Here is a 23,975-nt window from a genome sequence, read left to right as displayed (position 1 = left end):
GTAATGGGACTGTTGAACAAAGGAATATGCTGATAGGATAAAATATGAACAATATGCTGGCTGCAGAGAGACCAATCCAAAAGCAAGGAGTCATCAAAGGAATCAAGTTAAAGAAAAGCATAGAAGGGAGAAGCAAGAAAGTTAAGTGTGTTGTCATCATCATCATCATGAATCCAGCTTTCAACACCTGTCTGGATCATCCCAGCCAATGACACACCCTTTATTTGAGGAACTGAGTGACTGTCTTTTCTGTGAAGCAAAGTAACATCTGGGATTGGGTGAGGTCATTGTACTAAGTGTTTTTCTCTCTCTGATTATAGAAACTGTTAAGATAATACTTGTTGTGCTAATAACTACAAGCAGACCTGGACAGGTTGGACAAGTGGGCGGAAAACAACAGAATGCAATTCAACAAGGAGAAATGCAAAGTGCTGCACCTAGGGAGGAAAAATGTCCAGCATACCTACTGCCTAGGAAATGACCTGCTTGGTGGCACAGAAGCGGAAAGGGATCTTGGAGTCCTAATGGACTCCAAGATGAACATGAGTCGTCAGTGTGATGAAGCCATCAGAAAACCTAATGGCACTTTATCGTGCATCACCAGATGCATGACGAACAGATCCAAGGAGGTGATACTTCCCCTCTATTGGGCGCTGGTCAGACCGCAGTTGGAGTACTGCGTGCAATTCTGGGTGCCACGCTTCAAGAGAGATGTGGATAACCTGGAGAGGGTCCAGAGAAGGGCCACTCATGTGGTTAAGGGTTTGCAGGCCAAGCCCTATGAGGAGAGACTGGGCCACCTGGACCTCTTCAGCCTCCGCAAGAGAAGGTTGAGAGGCGACCTTGTGGCTGCCTATAAGTTCATCACGGGGACACAGAAAGGAATTGGTGAGGTTTTATTCACCAAGGTGCCCCCGGGGGTTACAAGAAATAATGGCCACAAGCTAGCAGGGAACAGATTTAGACTAGACATTAGGAAGAACTTCTTCACGGTTAGAGTGGCCAAGGTCTGGAATGGGCTTCTAAGGGAGGTGGTGCTCTCCCCTACCCTGGGGGTCTTCAAGAGGAGGTTGGATAGGCATCTAGTTGGGGTCATCTAGACCCAGCACTCTTTCCTGCCTATGCAGGGGGTCAGACTCGATGATCTATTGAGGTCCCTTCCGACCCTAACATCTATGAATCTATGAATAAAGTTTGACTTTGATTTTAGGACACTGAATTGTCTGTGTTCATATTTCGCATTCCATTTAAGGGTTAATTGTGCTTTAACTATCCCTAAACACTATCTGCTGATCAGTGGTGTGAACAAGGCTACTGATACAGGCGGACCTAGACATGCTGGAAAGTTGGGTGAATCAGAATCTGATGAAGTTCAGCACTGAGAAATGTAAAGTGCTCTACCTTGGGACAAGTAACCCCCAACACACCTACAGGCTTGGCGGGACCAAACATACTAGCACCATGAATGAAAGGGACCTGGGGGATAATAATAGACCACAACCACAGTATGAATATGAGCCAGCAGTTCAATGCTGTAAGGACAAATAATACTCAGGCGTGCATCAATCGATATATCTCCAGCAAAACCAAGGAGGTGATTCTTGCTCTGTACTCAGCACTGGTGAGACCGCAGCTGGAGTACTGCATCCAGTTCTGGGCACCACGCTTTAACAAGGACATGGACAAGCTTGAGAGAGTCCAAAGAAGAGCCACCTGTATGATCAGAGTCTTACATGGCAAGCTATACGAGGAAAGGCTGATGCATCTGGGACTCTAGCCTGAAGAAAAGATGGCCGAGAGGGGACCCAATAGCAGCTTAACGCTACACTAGGAGAGTGCATCAAAGGCTTGGTGAGCAACTGTTCACCAGCACACCTGAGGGGAAAACTAGGAGTAATGGCCACAAACTCCTGGAAGACTGATTCAGGCTCAACATTAGGAAAAAACTTCTTCACAGTCAGGATGTCCAGACTGTGGAATAAGTTCCTTCCAGAGGTGGTGCAATCACCAACCCTGGAATTCTTCAAGAGGAGACTGGCCAGTCACCTTGCTGGGGTCACCTGACCCTGAGTTATCTTTCCTGCTTGGTGCAGGGGGCTGGACCCGATGATCTTCCAAGGTCCCTTCCAGCCTTGCAATCTATGAATGCAGATCTGACAGAGCAACCAGCATGAACACCGGGTGCCCCTGGAGGCTGGGGGGACATGGTGAGTTCCTGCAGGAGGCAGCAGCGGTGTCAGTGGTGGAAGTGTGGCGGCAGCAAGCTCCCACAGATGGCAGTGTCACGGGGGGAGGGAGGGAGCGCCGACTGGTGGTCAGTGACTACCCGCAGACACCGCTGGCAGCATCAGTGGCAGCCAGCGGCAATCGGGGACTGCCCATGGTTATGTCAGCAGCAGGGGGGGGTGGTGAGTGGTGACTGCCCATAGGCCCCACTGGCAAGATCAGCGGCACTTTTTGCAGGGGGTGCACTGCCAAGCTCAGGGGACACACATGCACCCACGTGCACCCTCTATGCATTGCCAATGATAGCCAGCTCTACAGCAGGTAGGAGCTCTGTAGAGGGAGTGATGGGACAGTTCTGTGCCATGGATGCCAGTTCAGACCTTCACAGGCTGGGCTGGACCTCTTTGCAGGCCAGATCTGGCCATAGGCCATAGGTTGCTGACTCCTAATTTATGGTAACATTTAGCATTTTGTCAAAAGACATTTTGAGCTCAAAATTTTATAAAAAATGGATGGACTGAGTGTCTGAATCATCCATTGTGGAAAAAGTTAGATAAAAAGTCTAAAAATGTTTAAAAGAGAACTGTCAGCTGAGGGATCAATTGCTCTTCAGCTATGCATGGATCTTTTATGTGGAGCTTGATGGAGTGCATACTACTTCTCTTGGGTTTGTATTCTGTCTGAATCTTTACCCAGGGTATAATCTAACTTGCAGATAGGCTTCACCAAATCATTTTGAAACAGGAACAGAAGTATCACCAGACTGGGTCAAACCAAAAGTCTGTCTACCTCAGTGTGCTGAGGTGGATGCTTTATTTAGATCGCAGATCAGCAACCTTTTAGCAGCAGTGAGACAAATGAACACAGCTCAATCTGAAGGCAGACCGCTTCTGGTGATCCAGGTGACACTATTACTTCTGTCCAGGCTTGGTGGGCCAGATAAATCTCTTTGCAAGCTGGATCTGGCTTGTGGACTTTCGGTTGCTGACCCCCGCTTTAAAGGAAGAGTATAAGAAACAGGGCAGATGTAAAATTAACCTTCTATGTTTCAAACCCGCTATCTGATAATGTAATTGTGTGCCCCCCTTCTCCCTTACTTTTTGGAGCTCACAAGCAATCCAGCAGCAGCAACTCAAGACAAAAGCCAAGCTAAATGTTATAGATGCAGAGTGACCCAGGAGGAGTAGTGCTGGAAGGTATTTTTGTCCTCAATTTGGTTTATAAAGCATGTCAGCTTTTACAGCCAATAATTTTAAGCTCTTTTTGATTCTATTCTGCAGCTATAAAATACAAGTTGTATATGCCAGTTTTTAAGCAAACTTGTGGTAAAGACAATGAAGCTAAATTAAGGCATGGTACAGACTGTTACATTTTCAGTGAGATCAAGGAGGGTTATATCCACTCACACAATGATTGAACTTGTTTCTGGGCCATCTTTTTTCCCTAAATATTTAAATTTTATTTGAGTCTTTAATACCATGAGTATATTAGTAAAAAGCAATTTGTTAAGGACTGTGGGGAAAACACCCCACAATTCAGCCTATAGATATTGTTAAAATAGATTATATTTAGTCAGCAGCTGAGGATATTGTTAAAATAAATCATACTTTGTCATGGATGGATCCAGGATTTTATAGAGGGGGGTACAGGACTAGTAACCGGCATTGCAGGGATGGCTACACTCCTGTTCCCAGCTTCTCCCTGCCATCTTATCCTCTTACTGGGACAGGCAGACAACCGTATGGAAACAGCATCTGGGGATTTTGTTGAAGTCCTCAAATCAGGTAAGAATCTTATAACCCCAGTTCCTGGCACTGCCTTCGTTCCCCTTCATGCTTAGCAGCACCTCCCCTCCCATTTCTTCCTCCACCATCCACTGCTGCCAGTGTTCCTGCTGGCAGAGGGGCAGGGGAACTCCAGAGCCACTCCTATCCACCTTCAGTCGGGCTACTTGGGGAGCTGGGTTTAGGCTGCAGCAGCAGCAGAGGTAGTGGACAGGTTCTTCCTTCCTGCCTGATCTTCTCTGTATGTTTTCTGCCAGCCCAGAAGCAGACTCAGGGAGGGGAAACCCACCCACTGCCACTGTCCCTGGCTGAACTTGGCCCTCATTCAGCCTGCCTGGAGTGGGTCAGGGCAGCTCTGGACCTCCTTTTGAACCCTGGTCATCTGGAGGCAATGGGACAGCACCAGTGATGGGCTGGGGAGGTGGGAATGGGAGGAGAGGGAAGATGCTGTTGAGTATGGAACAACCCTGTCTCTTGCAAGATATATCAGTAGCTCTCCAACAGTCTTAGGAGATCAGGAGTTTAAGGTATGTTTTATCCAAAAGCAGTGCTTTCTGCAGCTGTCAGCGCTTGCTTAAATGCCATGCCATGGTATTGATTCAGTGGAGACAACAGTTCGTGAAAGCACTTAAATGTATGTTTAAGTACCAACTTAAGCATATACATAAATATAAGCTTGTGCTTAAATGTTCTGAAGAACCAAAGCCTGAGCAGTTTTGAAGATCTGGGCTTAGGTAACTTGTCCAAGGTCACTTGGTGAGTCAGTGGCTGAACTGAAATAATCTGAAGGAGTGGTCTAACCACCAGACCAGGCTCCATGCCACTCACCAAGTAATTTTCATATTGCATTTTCAAGCTATGTAATAATTGCTTGGTTATTTCTATCTTGAAGGGCAGTACAGAATGCAAATTCTCATTTATCTAAATAAGCAAACAAACAAATGAGTGCCAGCCATAAAGCTCCTTCCCTATTTTCTTTATGGCATTTAATCATCAAGGCAAGGGCACACCTTGTTCTAGTTGCATGCTATGTTTTCATAACATAGCAACTTTAATGAGAACCTGTGAACTTTCTGGGCCACTAAATATTGCATTCTTTGATACAAATCAATGTCAGTCTGTAACAACTAAATCAAAACACTAGTTCTGTGATTCAGATGCTTAGTAGTCACTGGGGATGTGTACACATGCATTTAGTTTGCGTCTGAGTTCATTGCTTCTGGGTCCACGTTTTTACTTGCACCTGGGATCGCAGCAGGTTGAGTCAAGGTGGAGCAGCCCTGGCTGGCAGTGAGTGGGCTCCAGGGGTCAGCCTGCTAGCCTGGGGCTCCTCTGGCACAGCTCGGTGTGCTGGGGAGGGCCTGGCTGGGGCATGAGACTGCTTCAGTGCAGGGCCAGCCAGGAGATAGCTAGGGGTGCCAGCAGCAGCAGGAGCCGCTTCCTAACCCCACGAGCTGCAGCTCCAGTCCCCCATCCTCTCCTGCCCTGGCTGGGCAGTGCCTGCAGCTGCCCCCTCCCTCACCATGGGGAGCATTGATCTGCCCCTCCCAGCTCCTTCCCTCCCCCTCCCCTTCCACCATGCCAAACTTACCAGCTGGAGGCAGCTCTCTATACTGCCAGCTGTGCTCCTCGCTGCCTAAGGGATGCGCTGTGGCTGCGTGCAGCACGGGCATTTATCAGCCAAATTATTGGCCCTATCGGGCCAATATCCGATACAGCCAATTTTCTTTATATCCTTACTGATCTGATATTGGACTGATTATATTAGTGCATCTTTTTTTAATCATGCAGCTAATTGTGATCAAAATTTTTAATCATTTGACAGACCTAATGTGTGTGTGTGTGTGTGTGTATAATATATATATATATATATATATATATTAGGGGTGCACCAATGAAAATTATCTTGGCAGCCTGGCAGCTTGGAGAGCAGCGTCTGTGGGGGGGGGGAAAGGCATGGGGTAGGGAAAGGGTGGGGGGAGACAGATTGAGGCCCCTACCATGAGGAAGGGAGTGGGGCAGGGGTAGGGGCAGGCACTGCCCAGCCAGGGAGGGGCAGGTGCAGGATGGAGCCATGGGAAGTTCATTCAGGGGGTGAGGAGGTTAGTGGCACCCGCTGCTGTGCGCACCCCTGGGGGAGGCATGGGGGGCATGTGCCCCACAGATTTGTGCATGGAGCAAGAGCAGACTTCCCAGTGTTTGCTCAGGGCCAGGGGCTGCACCTGCCTCTTCCCAGTGGGGGCTGGGCTGGAGCTGTGCTCAGGGTGGGTAGAGGTGGGGCAGGTGGTGACACTGTGGGGGGGCTGTAGGGTGGGCTGCAGCCACCCTAAAATTTGCCACCACCTGTCCGACCCCCACCCACCCTGAGCACAGCCCTGGCCCAGCAACCCCTCCCACTGGGAAGAGGCCAGTGCGGCTCTGGGCCCCAGCTTGCAGCAGCAGCCTGCCCTCACCCCACACATAAATCTGGGGGGCACATGCCCCCCATGCCTTCACCAGGGATGCACGCAGCGGCAGGAGCTGCCTGCAGCTCCATCCCATGGCCCACCCTGGCTCAGCAATGCCTGCCGCAGCCCCAGCCCCACTCCCTCCCTCACCATGTGGGCCTCAGTCTGCCCTCCCATACCCCTTCCCCACCAGAGACTTACTGGCCGAATGCTGCTCTCCAGGCTACTGGGTCGCGTGCATGCTGCAATTGTGCGCATGCACGCAGCATTTATTGGTAATGTTATCAGCCACATTGGCCAAAAAAAGCTGATTGCCAATGTCATTTTTTTCTTTATCAGTGCCAATACATTATGGACAGATATATACATGTACCTCTAAAATACACACACACACACACACACACTATAAATAAAAATAATAGAATATATAAATAAATTAATTTTTTTAAGTGATCCTGCTTGAACTTCCCCAGCTCACTCTAATGGATTTTGCCATAAACCTTCTCAAAGTACTCCTAAGATCCCTCATCTGGCACAGGGTTTCTCTGAACCATGAATGCTTCCTGCTCCCCAACCCAACTCCACCCACTAACCCAACTCCATCCAACTCGTGCAGCCAGTGTCCTTCTTCCTTGGCTGGTATTACAGGTAAACACTGTTTTTCTACCAAAACCACATATTTCTACCATGTGTTTCACTCTGCTGGCCAACCATCATGCTTTTCTGTGGGGCCTGAGCTCTGAGGTCCCTCTGAGGCTCTTGGCTCTGTGATTTCTAAGATCCTGCATTAATACCTGATCTTTGTTCTGTTTCTGGGAAATTTCCATTGCTCTTCCCTGCAGGGGCCCTTCTTCTCTATGCTTCAGCCATCCCTGTGTGCTAGTGTTCCCCCTCTAGGAGAGTCCTTATAGTTTAGCAGGCCTTCATTGTCCTTAGTCTGAGAGAGATCCGATGAAGCCCACATACAATGAGGCATTCAATGATACGAATTTTGACTGAGGTTATGAAATTGATGTAAGTTGTATGTAGATTCCCTAATTACTCACAGACCTTATGATACTTGGTAAGCCTGACTCTCTCCTCCCCCTGCCCCAGTTCTCTAGGACAGGGTTGTTCAGTTGGCAGCTTGCAAGGGGCTAATTTGCAGCTCCTGGGCTCCCACCCAGCTACCACTTCCTCTGTTGCTTTGGCTGCAGCTATAGCCACGGGCTCTGTATTCCCTTTCCTTTTTCAGCTTCCACTTCCTCCCCCAATCCAGGAAGCTATGTGACACGATGCAGCCTGTGGTGCCCACATGGTGCAGTACAGAGAGGGATGCAACAGCTAGGGAGATGGGGGTGAGGCTGGGGCACCCATGTGTGCAGTGCAGTAGAGGGAAGTGGTGTCCCCCATGTGGCATGATGTAGCCCACGTGCTGTGTGGCCCCTGGCTGCTTAGAAGTTGGACAGCCCTGCTTCAGGGAATGGGAGTGCGGGGAAACTATGGGCGAGGGAGCTGTCTGGTCATGGATCTGTAGCCCTGCTGCTTGACTACAGTTTGCATCAGCAGACTTAGGACTTCAAGTTTCTTTTTTGCTAATTAAAGGAGTTCCTTTCGTTCATATATGTGTGTTGAGCCCACTCTCTCTTTAGTGTTTGTATTTCATCATTATTTTAGTTACTGTCAATAATGACAGTTTAAGGGAAAAGTCCTGTGATTGTAGGTTTTACTGCAATATATTTGCTTGTCTGAGTGATGTAGATGCTGTGTGTGACTGGGGAAATATTCACATTTGTTGTTCTGCAATAGAGGTGACTCTTACTGTTGTGGTATAGTCATTTTTCATTGTTAGGCCCAAAGGCTCATTAATGTTTTGGGCTGGAACAATAAATGTTACATTTCCATTTTACTAACTCCTTGAATTTCTGAGCATGGTTCCTTAAGCTTGCTCTTATTTTTGTGGGCCAAGACAAGAGGTTTTTTTCTGTCTAGGTTCTAGTATGAGCACCCATCCCCTAAAACCTTCAGCTATCATGGTATCTGAGTTGCACCCAGTCAATGGTGTCCATTACTTATACTGTGTCTACCATGAAGTGATGGTTTTGGCAAATGAGATAAACCTCTAGGTGATGAAACAAAAAAACACAGACGAATTGCTGCTCTGAAAGTGCATTTTAAATTACACGCACAAATATTTTTTTTTCCAAAGCCTGAGCAATGTACTACATTAGAATATTTTGCACTTAGAATTCTTTGAATGGGTAAAACTACTATTTAGGAATGTTAATACTATATCTAAAAGAGAAAGAACTGTACTGGTAGAATTTTTTTATATAGTTGACTGGATAAAAAAGTAAACATAAAATGGCTAGTACTTTTTTCTATGACTGGTTCAAGAATCCTTTAGCTTGAACTTAATTATAATAGACCAAGAATATATCCAATGCTTTCCTATTATTAATTTTCTGTGTAAACAAATACTGTATTTGTCAAAGGTATTAGATTTCCCCCTGCAGACTGCACAATGTTGCATAGCCAGAGAGAGTGTCAGGGAAGCAAAGTCTGTCTGATGAAGCAATTTCCGTATGTTTATGAATCTTATTGAACTGCATTTTGTGTCAACAGAGGTTAGTCAGAACTCTAATTAAATTAAACAGGATTGGCAATTGTTATTATCAACTTGCAGTGTTCTGTGGCATTCATTCAAATATTCCCTAAGAAAAAGTGTTCTAATGTATATTTAGCTGGATGGATGTTTTTAACTGATAGAAACTCTTTGAGTAGAACTGGTTCTTTGAGAAGGTTCTTTTGACTGGTTCTTTTTTCTTCCCTTATATAGTGACTGTAACATGAGTTCCACAAGGATAATGGACTCCAAACTGCGAGAGGCTGAAGGATTTGGTGAAGACAATTCAGGTAGAATGCAGAATCCCCCTAGAATATGAAAAATTTAATTTATGGTTTAAAAATTCTATAGCTAAATGACTTTTTTAGCTTTATCATGGAAAGTATTCTGTCTGTTCAGATAATGCTCCTCTCTCACTCCTTCTTCCCCTCCTGCTTGAACTATAGTTTTGGGACTTTTTCATACGCTCAGGGTAAATCAATTTCCGATGGTGACGTTCAAAACTGCTGTGCAGGCTGCCATAATTCTTCTCACATGAGTGGAGCTGCCACGGCTTATAACAAGTCTAATTCTTTGACCCCTGTTCTTTGTCTTATTCCACTTTCAAAACATGTGCCTAAGCCATGTTAATTATTAGTGTAATGACTCTTTGAGTCACTTCTGCAGATGTTTGGGTTTTTTCTATTGTTGGATTGTTTTGCAAACAAACCTAATTTTATCAAGAAAGATAGCAGACTTCTTGGGCCTAGAATCAGCCCTGTTTAAAGTTCCCTCTTCCCTGAGCAGCCCAGCATCATATTTCAAGATTTTTGCCCAATTCTTGTTTAATTGTCTGAGAACCATTGTGTTTCATAATTCCTATCTACAATATTCTGGTTTAATAAAATTAATATTATAAAAAGTATTGGCCTCCTGGCATTTGCATATTTTATCTAAATAATCTATTTCTATATTTAAACTAGTTTTGGTGACAAGATTGTCCTTATGTTTGTAATTTATTTTGCTGAGCAAAGGCAGTTAGTTTCTACTTGTGCATCCTTGACAGGAGTTTTTCCTAACACTGTAATTATATTAAATCTTTTCTCAAGAGGTAGCTTTAGGTAGCATTAGAAAAGATTCTAGATGGCAGGTTATTTCTAACATGCCGTAAGTATCACAACCCTTTTCTCCAGCTAATAGCAATTCCTTGCGATCAGTATAGACAGGGAAGACCTGTTCATATGATACAGCATACTGCACTGGGCCAGGTTGCTTTTCCCAAGAAAAACCTCTTATGAAGAAACCCAATGGAATTCTATAGAATCTTAACTCTTCTTTGTCTAGGAAAGAAAAAGTCAAAGTTCAAATCTTTCAAAAAGTTCTTTGGTAAAAGGAAAAGGAAAGAGACCTTACCATCTATGGGGACCAGCCGTTTGAAACCATGCCAGTCAACCAGTGATGTCATGGCCTCAGAGTCTGCGCACATAAGCTATGATTCTGAAGATGAACTTGAGTAAGTCTTTAAAAATGATATGGATGAATAAAGAACTGATTTTCCCAGCATGAACAATGTATTATATGTCCAAGATATTACCTCCACCTCTTAGTCAGGAAGCTGTGTTAAGCACTTTATCTCTTTTTTAAAACATTATTAATTAATCCATCTTAAAGAATAACAGAACTTTTATCTTTTTTTTTTAGAAAAATAGATCATTCACCCCTGCCCCACTCCCTTCTGCACTGTGAGGATTGTCCCATGCCCCGGCCCGGCCGAGGCCCCATTCACTATGAATGGGGCCCCAGCTGGGTCGGGTCATGGGACAGTTGGAGTTTGGTGACTCATCCAGGGGTATGGCTAATTAAAATGAATGAAATTAAAATGTGACTTAGGTGTAGCAATATACTTATTTTATAAAAATCCATGTCACATGAGGAGAAAAAAACTTTGGGACAGCATTTTTAAAAGGACTTAAATCCAGTTTTCTATAAATGACTTAGGTTTTTAAGGTCTCATTGAAAGATAATGATACTTGCTTAAGAACCAGATTTTCAAAGCCATCTGAAGGGTTGAAAGATTCAGATAACCCGCGTAGAGGCTAAATGCCTAACTTTCATTGCAGCTAGTGGAAATAAGATACCTAATATATTATATACCACTTTTGAAAATTCTACAAAGTCTGTCTCTGCATATCTAGGTTCCTTAAATACCTTTGAAAATCTAGTCCTTAAGACCTCTCTCCCAAGGCATACATTCCTCAAATAACTTGAGTACTCTTGAACTATTTCTCCATGTCTTTATGGGGATTATGTGAACTATGGTGTACAATTTGCATATTTTTTTCAGTGTACAGACAGGCTGCAGGCTCAATATTCATTCTGATGCACTTTCTTAAGAAAGGTTGGCTGCTTAAAAAGGAAGCTGTTGTTTTAATGCAGGGGTTGTCAATTGGGGGTACACGTACCCCCAGGGGTACTTAGAAAGGTTGTAGGGGGCAGGTGGGTGGGGACAGAGTGCGCCCTGGGATGCAGCAGCAGCTTCTCCCCTGGTTCATTCCCATGCTTCGCCTCTTACCCGAGGGAGGGGGAAGGATGCTTTGGGCACTGCCGGCCCTGCACAGCACACCGTGGCACCTCCCCACTCCCCACCCCAACTCGCTGTCCTGATTGGCCTCTACCCATTTACAACAGAACTGCAAGGGTCTGAATGGTGGGGGGTGGGGTGATGGGAGTGTGTTTTGTGCCCGCCCCCAGCAGCATGCGATTGGCTGAGTGGAAGGCCCATCAGCAACCCGTGGAGCTGTGACTGGCTATGAGAAATTGGCTCAGCATGCATCCAAGTGGTGTGGTGGTGGCAGCAGCTGTGTGCAAGCCCCGCCTCCCAGCACCACCGCTATGCATACCTGGGAGGGCATGGGGGGCATATGACCCCAGCTCAGCACATGGGGCAGGGTGGGCTGTGGGCCTCTGCAGGCTGGGGCCGGGGCAGCGCTGGGCTGTTCCTGGCGGGGGTGTTGGGCCAGGCTGTGCTGGGATGGGGTTGTGGGAGCTATGGCAAATTTTGCGGTGGATGCAGCTCCCCTTCCCGTATCCCCTTTCCCAGTGCCACCACCACCTGCCCCATGTGCATCCCAACCCAGCCCCCACCAGGAAGAACCCAGCGTATCCCCGGCCCCAGCCCGCAGCTGCAGCCTGCCCCACCCCCCACACAGATCCGGGGGCACATGCCCTCCCAGAGGGGTGTATAATGGTGGGAGCCTGCCCCCTCCTCCCCCCGCACAGCTCAGTCCCACGCCCTGCTCTGGCTGTGCAGTGCCTGCCCCAGCCCCACTTCCTCTCTCACCTCATCATTCCTTCCCTCACTTTCTTTGTGACTGAGCTGGTGGGGGGCACAGATTGAGACGCCCACAGTGTAGGAGGGAGTAGAGCAGGTCAGGGGCAAATCATTCACCCCTGCCCAACTCCCTTCTGCACTGTGAGGATTGTCCAACGACCAGGTCATGGGACAATTGAAGCCCAGTGACATGTCCAGAGGCATGGTGCAGGGGAGCATGTGTCGTTTCCACCCCCGCCCCTTTGGCTCTCCCGCAGTGCGCACAGCAGCATGAGCTGCTTGCCTGCACCCCTGGATGAGCAACTGGGCTCCAATTGTCCCACAACCCCGACCCTGTTAGGGACCCATTCACAGTGAATAGGGCCCCAGCCAGGCCAGGTCGTGAGACAGTCCTCACAGCGCAGGAGGGACTGGGGCAGGGGCAGGGATGAATGATTTGCCCCTGCCCCACTCCCTTCTGCACTGTGGGGGTCTCAATCTGCAGCCCCAGCCCCACTCCCTCCCTCACCACTGTGGGGGGCGGGAACAGGGCAGGAGCCAGGGCTGGGGTAAGTAGGCATGCATTCAGCCCATCCCCTGCTCCTGACTGTGCTCTGCTCCCTCCCTCACTGTGGGAGCATTGATCTGCCTCCCCCATGGCCCTCTCCCTTCCCCTGCAGACTTACCTCTTGGGGGGTGTGCGCATACTCAGCCCCATCCCAAATAATTTTTGCTCTCTTTGCCTATGCAGCGGCTGCCCCTGCCCCAGTTCCACTCCCTCACCGTGGGGGCCTCGATCTGCTCCCCCCCCCCCAACCAGAAAAAAATATAAAGGGGTACATGAGCTGAAACTTTGAGACCAAAGGGGTACACTTGTTAAAAAAGGTTGAAACCCCTGTTTTAATGGATGGCACGTCCTCAAGGACAGGAGTCTGATTAGTTCAGAAATTGTATACTGTAAGCAAAAATATGCAATGTTTGAGTGTACGGTGAGACTGGAAAGTTAATCATACAAAATCAAGAGTCCATTTAAACTGATGTTAAATGGTTTTGCCACTAGGCAGCACCAGACAACCAAAATATCTTTTAAAAAAAAAAAGACGAGACATTCGTTTTGCATTGTGGGTGGTAGAAAGGATAGGACAGCTTGACCATTACATTTGGAAACCTTAGTGGTATGCCAGAATATCCATCAGAGTTATTGCATTCTTACTTAACAAAAAATATCTTAAGAACATTAATGATTAGACCTCTGTCTTGCTAGTAACTTCACGTCATGTTGGAGTGCATGTCTAATTTTCTGCTTACAACATCTGTTTTTCTTTGTTATTACTTTTACTGACTCCTGTGTAAAATGTGAGGCATTTAAATACTTTTAAAGAAAAGAAAATGAAATATGTCTGGTAACTTGATGGAACATTTTGTGCATTTCAAACATGTGTCTCCAAGGCTTGCATGTCCAGAAAGAAAAAGGAAAAGGTGGAAAACTTGAGTGAATAAATGTGCTCATACAACAACATTGCTTCTCCAACTGTGTTTCAGTCTTAGAGAATGTAGGTGCATTAAGCAACTGTTGCAGGGGTTTGGGTTGTAGCCGTGTTGGTCTAAGGACATAGGCAGACAAGGTTCCTTGGGTGAATTTGATATCTTTTATTAGACCAACCCAAATGGTTGGAGAATAGTTATTAAGCAAGCTTTCGGGTTCAAAAACCCTTCGTCAGGCTAAGGAAGTTTCAGCAGTTGGCGTGTGCTCTTCCTGGATGGAATGAAAAGTAAAGAAGCCAGGGGCTGGGCTGGGCTGGGCTGGGGAGTCAGTTGCCAGGCAGATTATAATGTATCAAAAATCCAATGTCTATGTTTAGTCCATGATCTCTAGTATCCAGCAGGTTGATGAAATGGAGCTCATAGGCTTGTCTCTGGGAAGTGTTATGTAAGTTTCCCTTGAGGATCAGGACTGAGAGATTGGAGAGAGTGGCCCTCCTGTGAGAAATGTGCCCCCACCGGTAATTGAGTGTTTCTGTCTTTAATGGATTTCCGGTGTGCGTTCATTCTGGTGCGCAGTTGTTGTTTGGTCTCTCCTACATATCTTCCATCAGGGCATTTGGTGCATTGGATGAGGTATATTACATTTCTGGAGGTGCAGCTGTAAGATCCTGGGATGCTGATGGCTCTGTTGTGGGGTGTAGTAATAGTGGGGGTGGTAGAGATGTGTTGGTAGGTTTTGCATTTCTTGTCCTGGCACGGTCTGGATCCTTTTGGTGTGTTCTGGGGTTGAGGAAGTTTGCTTCTGGTGATGAGGTTGGCGAGGTTCGGTGCTTGTTTGAAGGCTAGGATGGGTGGCTCTGGGAAGAGCATTTTAAGAATAGGGTCTTTTTCTAATATGGGTTGCAATTTTTTGAGGATTTTCCGTACAGGTTCAAGGGATGGGTGATACGTCATAGCCAGTGGTGTGCGATTTGTGGGTGTTTTTCTTCTGTACTGCAGCAGTTCTTCACATGGTATCCAGGTGGCTCTTTCAAACGTGCGATCTACCTCTCTGGAGGAGTGTCCTTGCTGGGTGAAAGCCTTTTTAAGATTGGTGAGGTGGCGATCCCAGGTGTTCTCTTCAGTACAAATGCGGTGGTATCTGAGGGCTTGGCTGTATATCACAGCTTTTTTGGTGTGTTTAGGGTGATTGCTGGTTCTGTGCAGATATGTATGTTGGTCTGTGCGTTTCTTGTATACTGTGGTCTGTATTTTACCCTTCTGGATACTGATCCTTGTGTCTAAAAAGGAGATGTTGGTGCTGGAGTATTCCAAAGAAAGTCGGGTGGAGGGATAGTGATTGTTGAATTTCTGGTGGAACTCAATCAGAGATTGCAGGTTCTCAGTCCAAATGATGAAGATGTCATCGATGTATCTTAAGTATAGCAAGGGTTTGATGGTGCAGTTCTTGAGGAAGTCTTCTTCCAGGTGGCTCATAAAAAGGTTGGCATACTGTGGGGCCATTTTAGTTCCCATAGCTGTTCCCATCATTTGGAGGAAGTGTTGATTATTAAAAGTGAAATTGTTGTGTGTGAGGATGAAGTGTATAAGCTCAGTAATGTCTTTGGGTCTGTATTCTGGGATGTAATCTTGTTCCTGTAGATATGTAAGGCAGGCTTGGATGCCATCCTGGTGTGGGATGTTGGTATATAGGCTGGTAACGTCCATGGTGGCTAGGAGTGTGTTGCTGGGAAGGTGGTCTATGTTTTTAAGTTTCCGTAGAAAGTCTGTAGTGTCTTGTACAAAACTTGCTCTGTGGGTGACAAGCGGGATCAAGGTCTGTAGTTTTTCTTGTAGTCTTGATGGAAATGAAAGAAGCCAAACTCAACAGCGACATATATTTTCTAAGCCTTTGCAAGAAACACAACATCGTTCCCCGAGGACTAAACATCTACAGTCCCCTGACTACTACACACAACTCCAAATATGCTTCACAGCTATGCAGAAGAACTTCAGAGAAAATTAGAAATCATCTACTTCACCTACTCTACTCCAAAAGAGACCAACTCAGGAAGGAAATCGCCATACACTACAACAACTTAAAGATAGAAATCCATGCATGTTCCCTGACAATATACAGTGGATACAAAGAGACTACGAAAAACTTTCTATACTAGAGATCATGGACTAAACATAGACATTGGATTTTTGATACATTATAATCTGCCTGGCAACTGACTCCCCAGCCCAGCCCAGCCCAGCCCCTGGCTTCTTTACTTTTCATTCCATCCAGGAAGAGCACACACCAACTGCTGAAACTTCCTTAGCCTGATGAAGGGTTTTTGAACCTGAAAGCTTGCTTAATATCTATTCTCCAACCATTTGGGTTGGTCTAATAAAAGATATCAAATTCACCCAAGGAACCTTGTCTACCTTAAGCAACTGTAACACTTCTGACTGGCACTTACTTAGCAAATTGCTATAGATCTCTCTGACCTTGGCTGCATTACAGAAATCCCATTTTTACTAAGATAAACTGTCCTTATAATCTCTCCAGTGAATTAGACCCAAACAACAGGCTTGCCTTCCTTCTGCATCAGGAATACTGATCAGTTTTTTTCCACCTATTGATTTATCAAACATACTTTTAGTAGCCAGTGTAAGGAAAAATTCACTCATGCTCCATGATTGTTTTCCCTTTTGTCCCCTCAACATTATCTCAGCTCAGGAAAACATACTTTTGTTCATTTTTTTCCCCTTGATGATATAATCTCTTCAAAAACTGATAGCTGGGAGAGTCCCAGTGTTTCACTTGAGTATTTCATTTCTCTCTTTATTTAGCTGTGCTTGTTTAAAAAGAAAGTAGGGGAGCCAGGAGAAGGAAACCCATAGTTTCATAGTGGGTAGGGTCGGAAGGGACCTGAGCAGATCATCAAGTCCGACCCCCTGAGTACTGGGGTCAAACGACCCCAGCAAGGTGTTCATCCAGCCTCCTCTTAAAGACCCCCAGGGTAGGAGCCAGCACCACTTCTCTTGAAAGTTGGTTCCAGATCCTAGCTGCCCTGACAATGAAGTAGCGCCTCCTGATAGCTAATCTAAATCTACCCTCCACCAGCTTGTGACCGTTATTTCTTGTCATGCCTGGGAGTGCTCGGGGGAACAGGGACTCCCCCAATGCCCGCTGGTCCCCTCTGACTAGTTTGTAAATGGCCACTAGATCCCCCCTCAGCCTTCTCTTGTGGAGGCTGAACAGGTTCAGGTCCCTTAGCCTCTCTTCGTAGGGCCCGCCGTGCTGCCCCCTGATCATGTGGGTGGCCCTCCTCTGGACTCTCTCCATGTTGTCCACATCTCTCCTGAAGTGCGGCGCCCAGAATCCATATGTATTCATTTCAGATTTGCTCCATTACACTATCAGAGGCCTGTGTGCAATTGCCCATATTTTGGAGTGCAGTCATACAAGGAAATTAGCATAACCGAGGCATTAAAAATCAGCTGAATGAATCTACAGCACTGATCCACAGTTCCCATGAAGAAATAAGGCATTACTTCACAGAGATTATTACTTGCTATTCCCTTCATAAACTCGAAGTAAAATGTAATGCAAGAGTTGGTGCATTAAGAACTCTCTTGGCTCCTTTACAAGGCCACAAATAAGGACTGAAAAAAATGTGTCCAAATGCTCCATTAAAACTAATGATATCATATGTGCAGGCACTGAATACTACAGCTGGATATGCATGTAGTCAGAAGACCTCCATGGCTAAGTACAGACATTCAAAAAGCCCAAGTCTGAATTGATTAAATCTTTGCAGCTTAGTCTAACCTGTGTAGATTGAACTGGCAAGCAAGTGAATAGACATTCACTTTTGATTCTGGAAATGCTGCTACAAGCCTGCAGTTGCTCAAGCCAGAAGTCAGGGGGTGCTAGACTGAGTCCTCTTTTCCCTCCTGCAGTGGCCAGTCCAGAGGAAAGCTGAGCTGAGGGAGGAGGCATGGCCAGGCCCTGGCAGGCCTGAGTATGATTGAGGAGAGGTTTAAACCCCACTCCCCAGCCTTCAGGGACCCCAGCCCGGGTGTGCCTGGAGCAGGAGGGAGGAAGCAGCCCTTGCCAGGCTTTTGTGGGAGGGGAAAAAGCATGACCAGACCCCAATCGTCAGCCAGACGATGGCCTGGCATGGCCCCCTAAAGCGAAGGGGGCAGGGAGGGGGTTTATTTCAACCCTCCCTTCCCTCTCCCCTCAGGACCCTAGCCAGGGTTTGCCTGGCCAGTGTGGAGCAGCCCCTGTCAGGGTCCTTCCACCCTCGCTGCTCCAGTGGCGGGGATGTGGCCAGACATCCACCTGGCATGGCCCCGTAAAGTGAAGGGGGCATGGAACAGGTTTATTTCCTCCTCCATCCCCTCTCCCACCAAGGGACTGCAGCCAGGGTCTGTCAGCCCTAGCTGCCACCTCCACTGCTCACCCCTGGCCAGGCAGACCCCAGTGGGGGTCCCCCAGGGGGGAGAGGGGAAGGAGGGGGAGTAAATGCCTCCCTGCCCCCTTTGCCTCAGGGAGCCATGCCGGGCAGGCGTCTGGCCATGCCCCTGCCACTGGAGCAGCGAGGGGGGAGGGACCCTGACAGGGGCTGCTCTGCCCCAGCTAGGCAGGGGTCTTGAGGGGAGGGGGTGTTAATAAACCCCCTCTCTGCCCCTTCACCTAAGGGGGCCATGCCAGGCCAGTGTCTGCCCATGCCCCTGCCCATGTCACTGAAGCAGTGAGGTGAAAAGGACCCTGACAGCCCCTGTCATGGTGTCCTGGAGAGCACAAGCTTCTTTTTAGCGGTGGGGACTGCGCTGTGGGCAGGAGTGGGGTGGGCAGCTCTGCCGCAGCCTGCACAGGGCAAGCAGCAGTGGTGGGGCTAGGAGGGGTGGCTACAGGGGCTAAGTCAGATTTTGGGTTGGCCATAGCCCTCCAAGCCCCCTTAGCACCGCTGTCACTCTCCCCACACAGTTTGGGGCAGCTCTGCCCACCTCACTCCTGCCCACAGCACAGTCTCGGGAAGAGGCTTGCAGTCCCCAGGACACCATGACAGGGGATGCTGTCCGTCAGGGTCCCTTCCCCCTCACTGCTCCAGCAACTGCAGGGTGGGGCTTGGCCAGATGCCAACTGGTATCCCCCCTCCCTGCCCTCTCCTCCCGGGGGCCCCAGCTGGGGTCTGCCTGTCTGGAACTGAGTGGCAGAAGCGGCGACCAGGGCTGGCAGACCCTGGCTGCAGCCCTTCCGATGGGAGAGAGGACAGAGGTGGGAATAAACCCCCTCCTTCTCCTTTCGCCTCAGGGGCCATGCTGGGTAGGCATCTGGCCACTCCTCTGCCACTGGAGCAGCAAGCGGGGCGGGACCCTCACAGGGGCTGCTCTGCCCTGGCCAGGCAGACCCCAGTTGGGGTCCTCGAGGGAGAGGGAAGGGAGTGGGGAATAACCCCTCAGGCAAAGTGCGGCGGGAAGGGGAAATAAACCCCCTCCCTGCCCCCTTTGCCTCAGGGAGCCATGCTGGGCTGGTGTCTGGTCACACTCCTGCCATTGCTTGGGCTACAGAGAAGAGGGGTGTGACCAGCCCTGCTGTCTGGAGCAGACAGCCCAGCCCAGCCCAGCCCAGGGCTGAAAAGCCTGCTGGGATGCTGGGGGACTCTGGTTTAACTTAAACTAGGAAGGAGTCTGGGACAGAAGTTCCATAAACTAGTTTGACCCAAATCAGTTAAGTCTGATACTACATTCAACCAGGTTTATCTTAAATCAGTTTTGGCCATTTGAAATTGGTTTATGTGCACTGAACTTTTGTTCTGTTACAGGTTAAAACCAGTTTTTGATCATGTAAACTGGTTTATGTCTAACTTCTGTCCCTAGCCAAAATGTATACAGCATCCATTCGCACAGATTGAGTTGCAGAATCAGTGCCATAATATCCTCCGACAATAGAGGATGCTCTGTCCTGTCTACATACAAGTATCCGCCCTAACCTGGCAGATCTCAGAGGGTTCATGGGAAATTGGAATCACACCATGCATTTGTAGGAGCAATCCATCCTCCACCTCTACTAGAGTTATGTTGACAAGCTTTCCTCTCCCTTCCCTCCTGCTGGGACAAACCATGGCGTAGTAGCAAGAGGAAAATTAGTGAAAATTATTAGTGCAACCTGGTGGATGGAGTCTAGCTAGAGAACCTCATCTGGATTCAGGAGTATAAATGGAAATCAGTAATATGTATACATGTATGGGAGATTCCTAAGGGAAAAACCTTATGGATTTTTGTTAGAGAAGAGGTGAATAGGGGCTTTTAGAAATTAATCTAATCATACATAATTTAATAAAGCCAACTCTTTTTCCAGTTGTTTTGTTAAAGAATTGTATGGATCATAGCTGCATAAGAAAGAAGGGCTCGAAGGGATGTCACAAGGTAATCTAGGCTCAAGACAGGATCATCCCTGACTAAATCATTGTAGTCAAGGATCTCTCCAACCTGCTCTTGAAAATTTCAAGGGAAATTGGAACATAGTAAAGTAGAGCTGAAAGGGACCTCAATAAGATCATCTAGTCCAGCCCTCTCTCTGCTAATGGCAGGATTCAAAATAGGCCTCACCAGACTTCATCCTCCTGTCACAGCTGCCACCTGAACAGGAACTTGAACCTTCAATCCTCAAGTTAAGTCTGATGCTCTACCACCTGAGCTACCCAGTCCCATAAAAGAAGTTAGGAGGCTTGCCAAAGCCTGGAATCAATCCAGAGACCTTCACATCTTCAGTCTAACACTCTCCCAAATGAGCAACTTTGGCAGGACCTGTTGGAGTATGGCAGGAACATACTTATCAAAGTCCTGTAAAATGTTTAAAAACACCTGTACAAAGTGTATTTTTTTCAAAATGTATACGACTTTATTGTAGGGTTATGATAGTCTATCTTATCTGCATCACATATATCACTGCTGACTTTTTTTTTTAATAGGTACTATGTAGATTAATCTGAATGATGCCATTTTATTCAGTGAGCAGTTCAGAATTTAGGCAAAACATGAAATGTTAACCTCTCCATTGAAACATCTCTTTTAGTTAATCTAAGACTTAAATATTTAGTAAAGAGGCTAAAAAAATAAGCAGATGCATCTTCACAGTTTTATTGTATTATCCCAGGAACCACAAAGGTGTCATGGGAAGCAGAGCTTTGTCACATGACAGCATTTTCATTCCTGAGGCTGCGCAAGAACCATGTAGGCGAGTACGAGTGTTTTCTCAGGAAAACATTTCAGATCGGATTAGAACTTTACAGGTAACATAAGACAAACTTTTAAAATACTAGTGTTTCCATTTATTTTCCAACTGCATGTGCACATGTGCGTGTCTGTGTTTAACAGTATCTGTAGTGGAACACTTGATTTCTGCTAAGTAACAGTAACATGGAAATTACATTACCATATAATATGTTACTTGAAGAACAGACCCACATCTTGGTTGAATTTAAATTACAGTTTTAAAATGTACAGTTTGGTGCTCTGGATCATTAACTTTACATCTTGGTACATAAAGTTTAAAATATAAATTCATTGGACTGGACAGAATAACGTAATAAGGAGAGGAAACTCACAAAAATGTGCTTTCATATTGTATTGTAGTTGAAACTCCAGCATAATTTGAAACTGGGTCCTCCTCCTCCTCCATCGGGAATTCTTGTGAAGCGGGTGGACGACGCTGGAGCCAGTTCAGAAGATGATGGATTACCCAGAAGTCCTCCAGAAATGTCTTTGATACATGAAGTACTTGGTTCCAACACAACAAGGGTGAGTATATTGTGATATTGACAAAAGTCCCTATTCAGGGAACAATTGCCCACTTGAGCTTTTGTTTGTATAAAAGGGGAGAATAAAATATTTGGTTTGCTGCCTTTGCCAGTCTACCTCCTCATTGATACTTGTGGGGCAATTCAGAAAGTCTTGCCTTTCTGAAGTGCTATTTTTCTATAAATTGTTAGTTGTACTCTGTCAGTTAAAATATAAATGGCACATCAAAGCCAGGATAAGACGTGCCTCAGGGGGACGAGTGCAGAGAGAGTGTAAATCAAAGGATATGTCACTCTTTGAAATACTGCTAATTGTGACATGTCTGAAGAGTAGGAAAGGTTTCTGCAAACACCTCAATTCATAAAAGCTGGTATGGTAAGCTTACCGGCTATAGTAGTTCTGAAAGTAATGTTTGGGTGCCTCTTCCTTTTTTGACTTACTTTTGTTCTGGTTATTTTTATAAGGTTTTTGTAACCAGCTAGTGTTGCTATGGATGAGGGGTGGAGGGGAAACTGCAAAACCAACCCAAAAATAAAAGATGGTGGGAAAATCTGTAGTCTCTCCTGAATCTGTTAATGAGAGCTGTCACACTAAATGCTTTATTATCCAGTATGCAAAGAGAAACCTTTTGTAAGAAATTTTAACTACTTTTAAAACATTTAAAAGTTGGCGCACAATATTTAACTAAGCTTCAGTCTTTTCCTTCATGCCCTATACTTAAGTTTGCAGTACCTTTTACTAATTCTTAGAACTGGACAGAGGTATTAATTATACTGATAATGGGAGCTACAGTACCTGTGTACCTGCTAAAACATCCATCTCATTTGTTATCTTTTACTGAATCTCTTCCTCATTCCATCCCACAGTTCTCTGACTCTCACAAGCATCTTAGCTCTTTGAGTTTAGCTGGAACAGGCAGTGAAGAAGAAGAACAGGTAACTTCTGCGAAATATGTTAAGGAACAAACAAAATAGTTTTTTTAAAAAATATAAGGCATAACTATTATTCTCAGTTGTCTGTCTATATTGCAGCAAGAACAACCTCTTAAGTATGTTATTACCGCTTCTTTTGGGGTTTTTAAAGCCCGACTTGCTAACATAACTTTCAATAGAATTTTCTGATGCCAAGGAATTCTTATTTAATTAATTAATGTAAATAATAATACTGAATGAATTTTTCTAGTGTCTCCCAGCTCCAGCTTTCACACTGTCTTACAGATACAAGTGAATTTAACCTCTAAGCTGGCACACAAATGTAACATCTGAGGTTGGTGGTAGTATCTGTATTTTAGAAATGGGGAAACTACAACAGAGAGTGGCTTACTGAGTTGCTCAGGGTCATGAACGAAATCTGGTACAAAACTGAGGTCTTCTGAGGATCACCTAGTCTATTGTTTTAACTGCAAAAGTACCTTGCCCTGAGTGGGAAGCTTGCATTTTAGGCTCTTCTCACTTCAAAGGGGATTCAACATCATCCTCACTTCCCAGAATTTATTTACAATGAATTTACATTTGTCCCCACCAAGCAGGGCCAGTCTGGATTGATCTTTGTGACTTAGGTGTCTACCTTCCACTTAAGTCATCGCCCGGAAGCTCTGGGGCTGGTACCTTCTGATTGGCTACTACTTTGTTCTGCCTAATGCAGCCAGCTGAGCAATGCCTGTCCTCTGCAGCCATATGCTGCTAGGACAAATATGTCGTCAGTATTCTTCCCTTCTAATATACTTAAACAAAGTCAGTCATAATGTTACCTCATACCTTTGCAGGAAAATGACTAGAATTCAGTATGTGCTGAGTTCTAAGTGAAGTAATAAATTTTGTTCTTACTTTCCTAATATATGAACTAGTATTAAAGATCATTCCTTTGGTTGTATTAAGTACCTGAGGATAAATGACCAGGGAGAACAGACAGCAGACAATGTAGGTTGTTTAGGAGAACATGTGCCATGACTTTTCTGAAGGAGCTGAAACACCAATGTATTCATTGTTAGGTACTAATGTATACCATGATACATAACTGCACTATGCATTAGTCATGTTTAAGTGACACATTGCAAATATAAAGAAACATTCAGTTCCAGTTAATTCAAATGACCATTAGTTGGCATGGGTGAGTTGTTTTTTTTTTTTTATGGATAAAGAATTACTGGAAGTGGAGATTCTGTGTACAGCTTCCACTAAAGTCACAAACTGCAGTGAAGGGGAAGGCTGCAGTATGGAGCTGTATTTCAGTTTCAGGCTTCTGAAGGACTGTGGTGAACCATTAGTCTCAAAGTATCTGTCATAATTTAAAACTTATTTCTGCTTTCATTTTGCCTTATTTTTAAAATGGTATTATAGAAAAGAGAAAAATCCCTT

At 45.9% G+C, this 23,975-nt stretch overlaps 1 protein-coding gene across 4 annotated transcripts in view; it reads left to right on the top strand.

Moving 5' to 3' along the window:
* Positions 1–23,975, top strand: part of CRACDL (CRACD like) — a 134,916-nt gene that overhangs the window by 76,594 nt on the left and 34,347 nt on the right. For all 4 annotated transcript variants that reach the window (XM_019485090.2, XM_019485092.2, XM_019485089.2 and 1 more), the window contains 5 exons: positions 9,276–9,352; positions 10,386–10,554; positions 20,975–21,110; positions 21,454–21,618; positions 22,485–22,553. In XM_019485090.2, the coding sequence (XP_019340635.1) occupies positions 9,286–9,352; positions 10,386–10,554; positions 20,975–21,110; positions 21,454–21,618; positions 22,485–22,553 (606 nt within the window). In that variant the 5' untranslated portion in view covers positions 9,276–9,285. The remainder of the gene's footprint in view (positions 1–9,275; positions 9,353–10,385; positions 10,555–20,974; positions 21,111–21,453; positions 21,619–22,484; positions 22,554–23,975) is intronic.

Source organism: Alligator mississippiensis, chromosome 1 (genome assembly GCF_030867095.1).
Source record: "Alligator mississippiensis isolate rAllMis1 chromosome 1, rAllMis1, whole genome shotgun sequence".
NCBI lineage: Eukaryota > Metazoa > Chordata > Crocodylia > Alligatoridae > Alligator > Alligator mississippiensis.
Note: the sequence above shows the minus strand (reverse complement) of the source record. Positions and strands in the feature narration are given on the sequence as shown.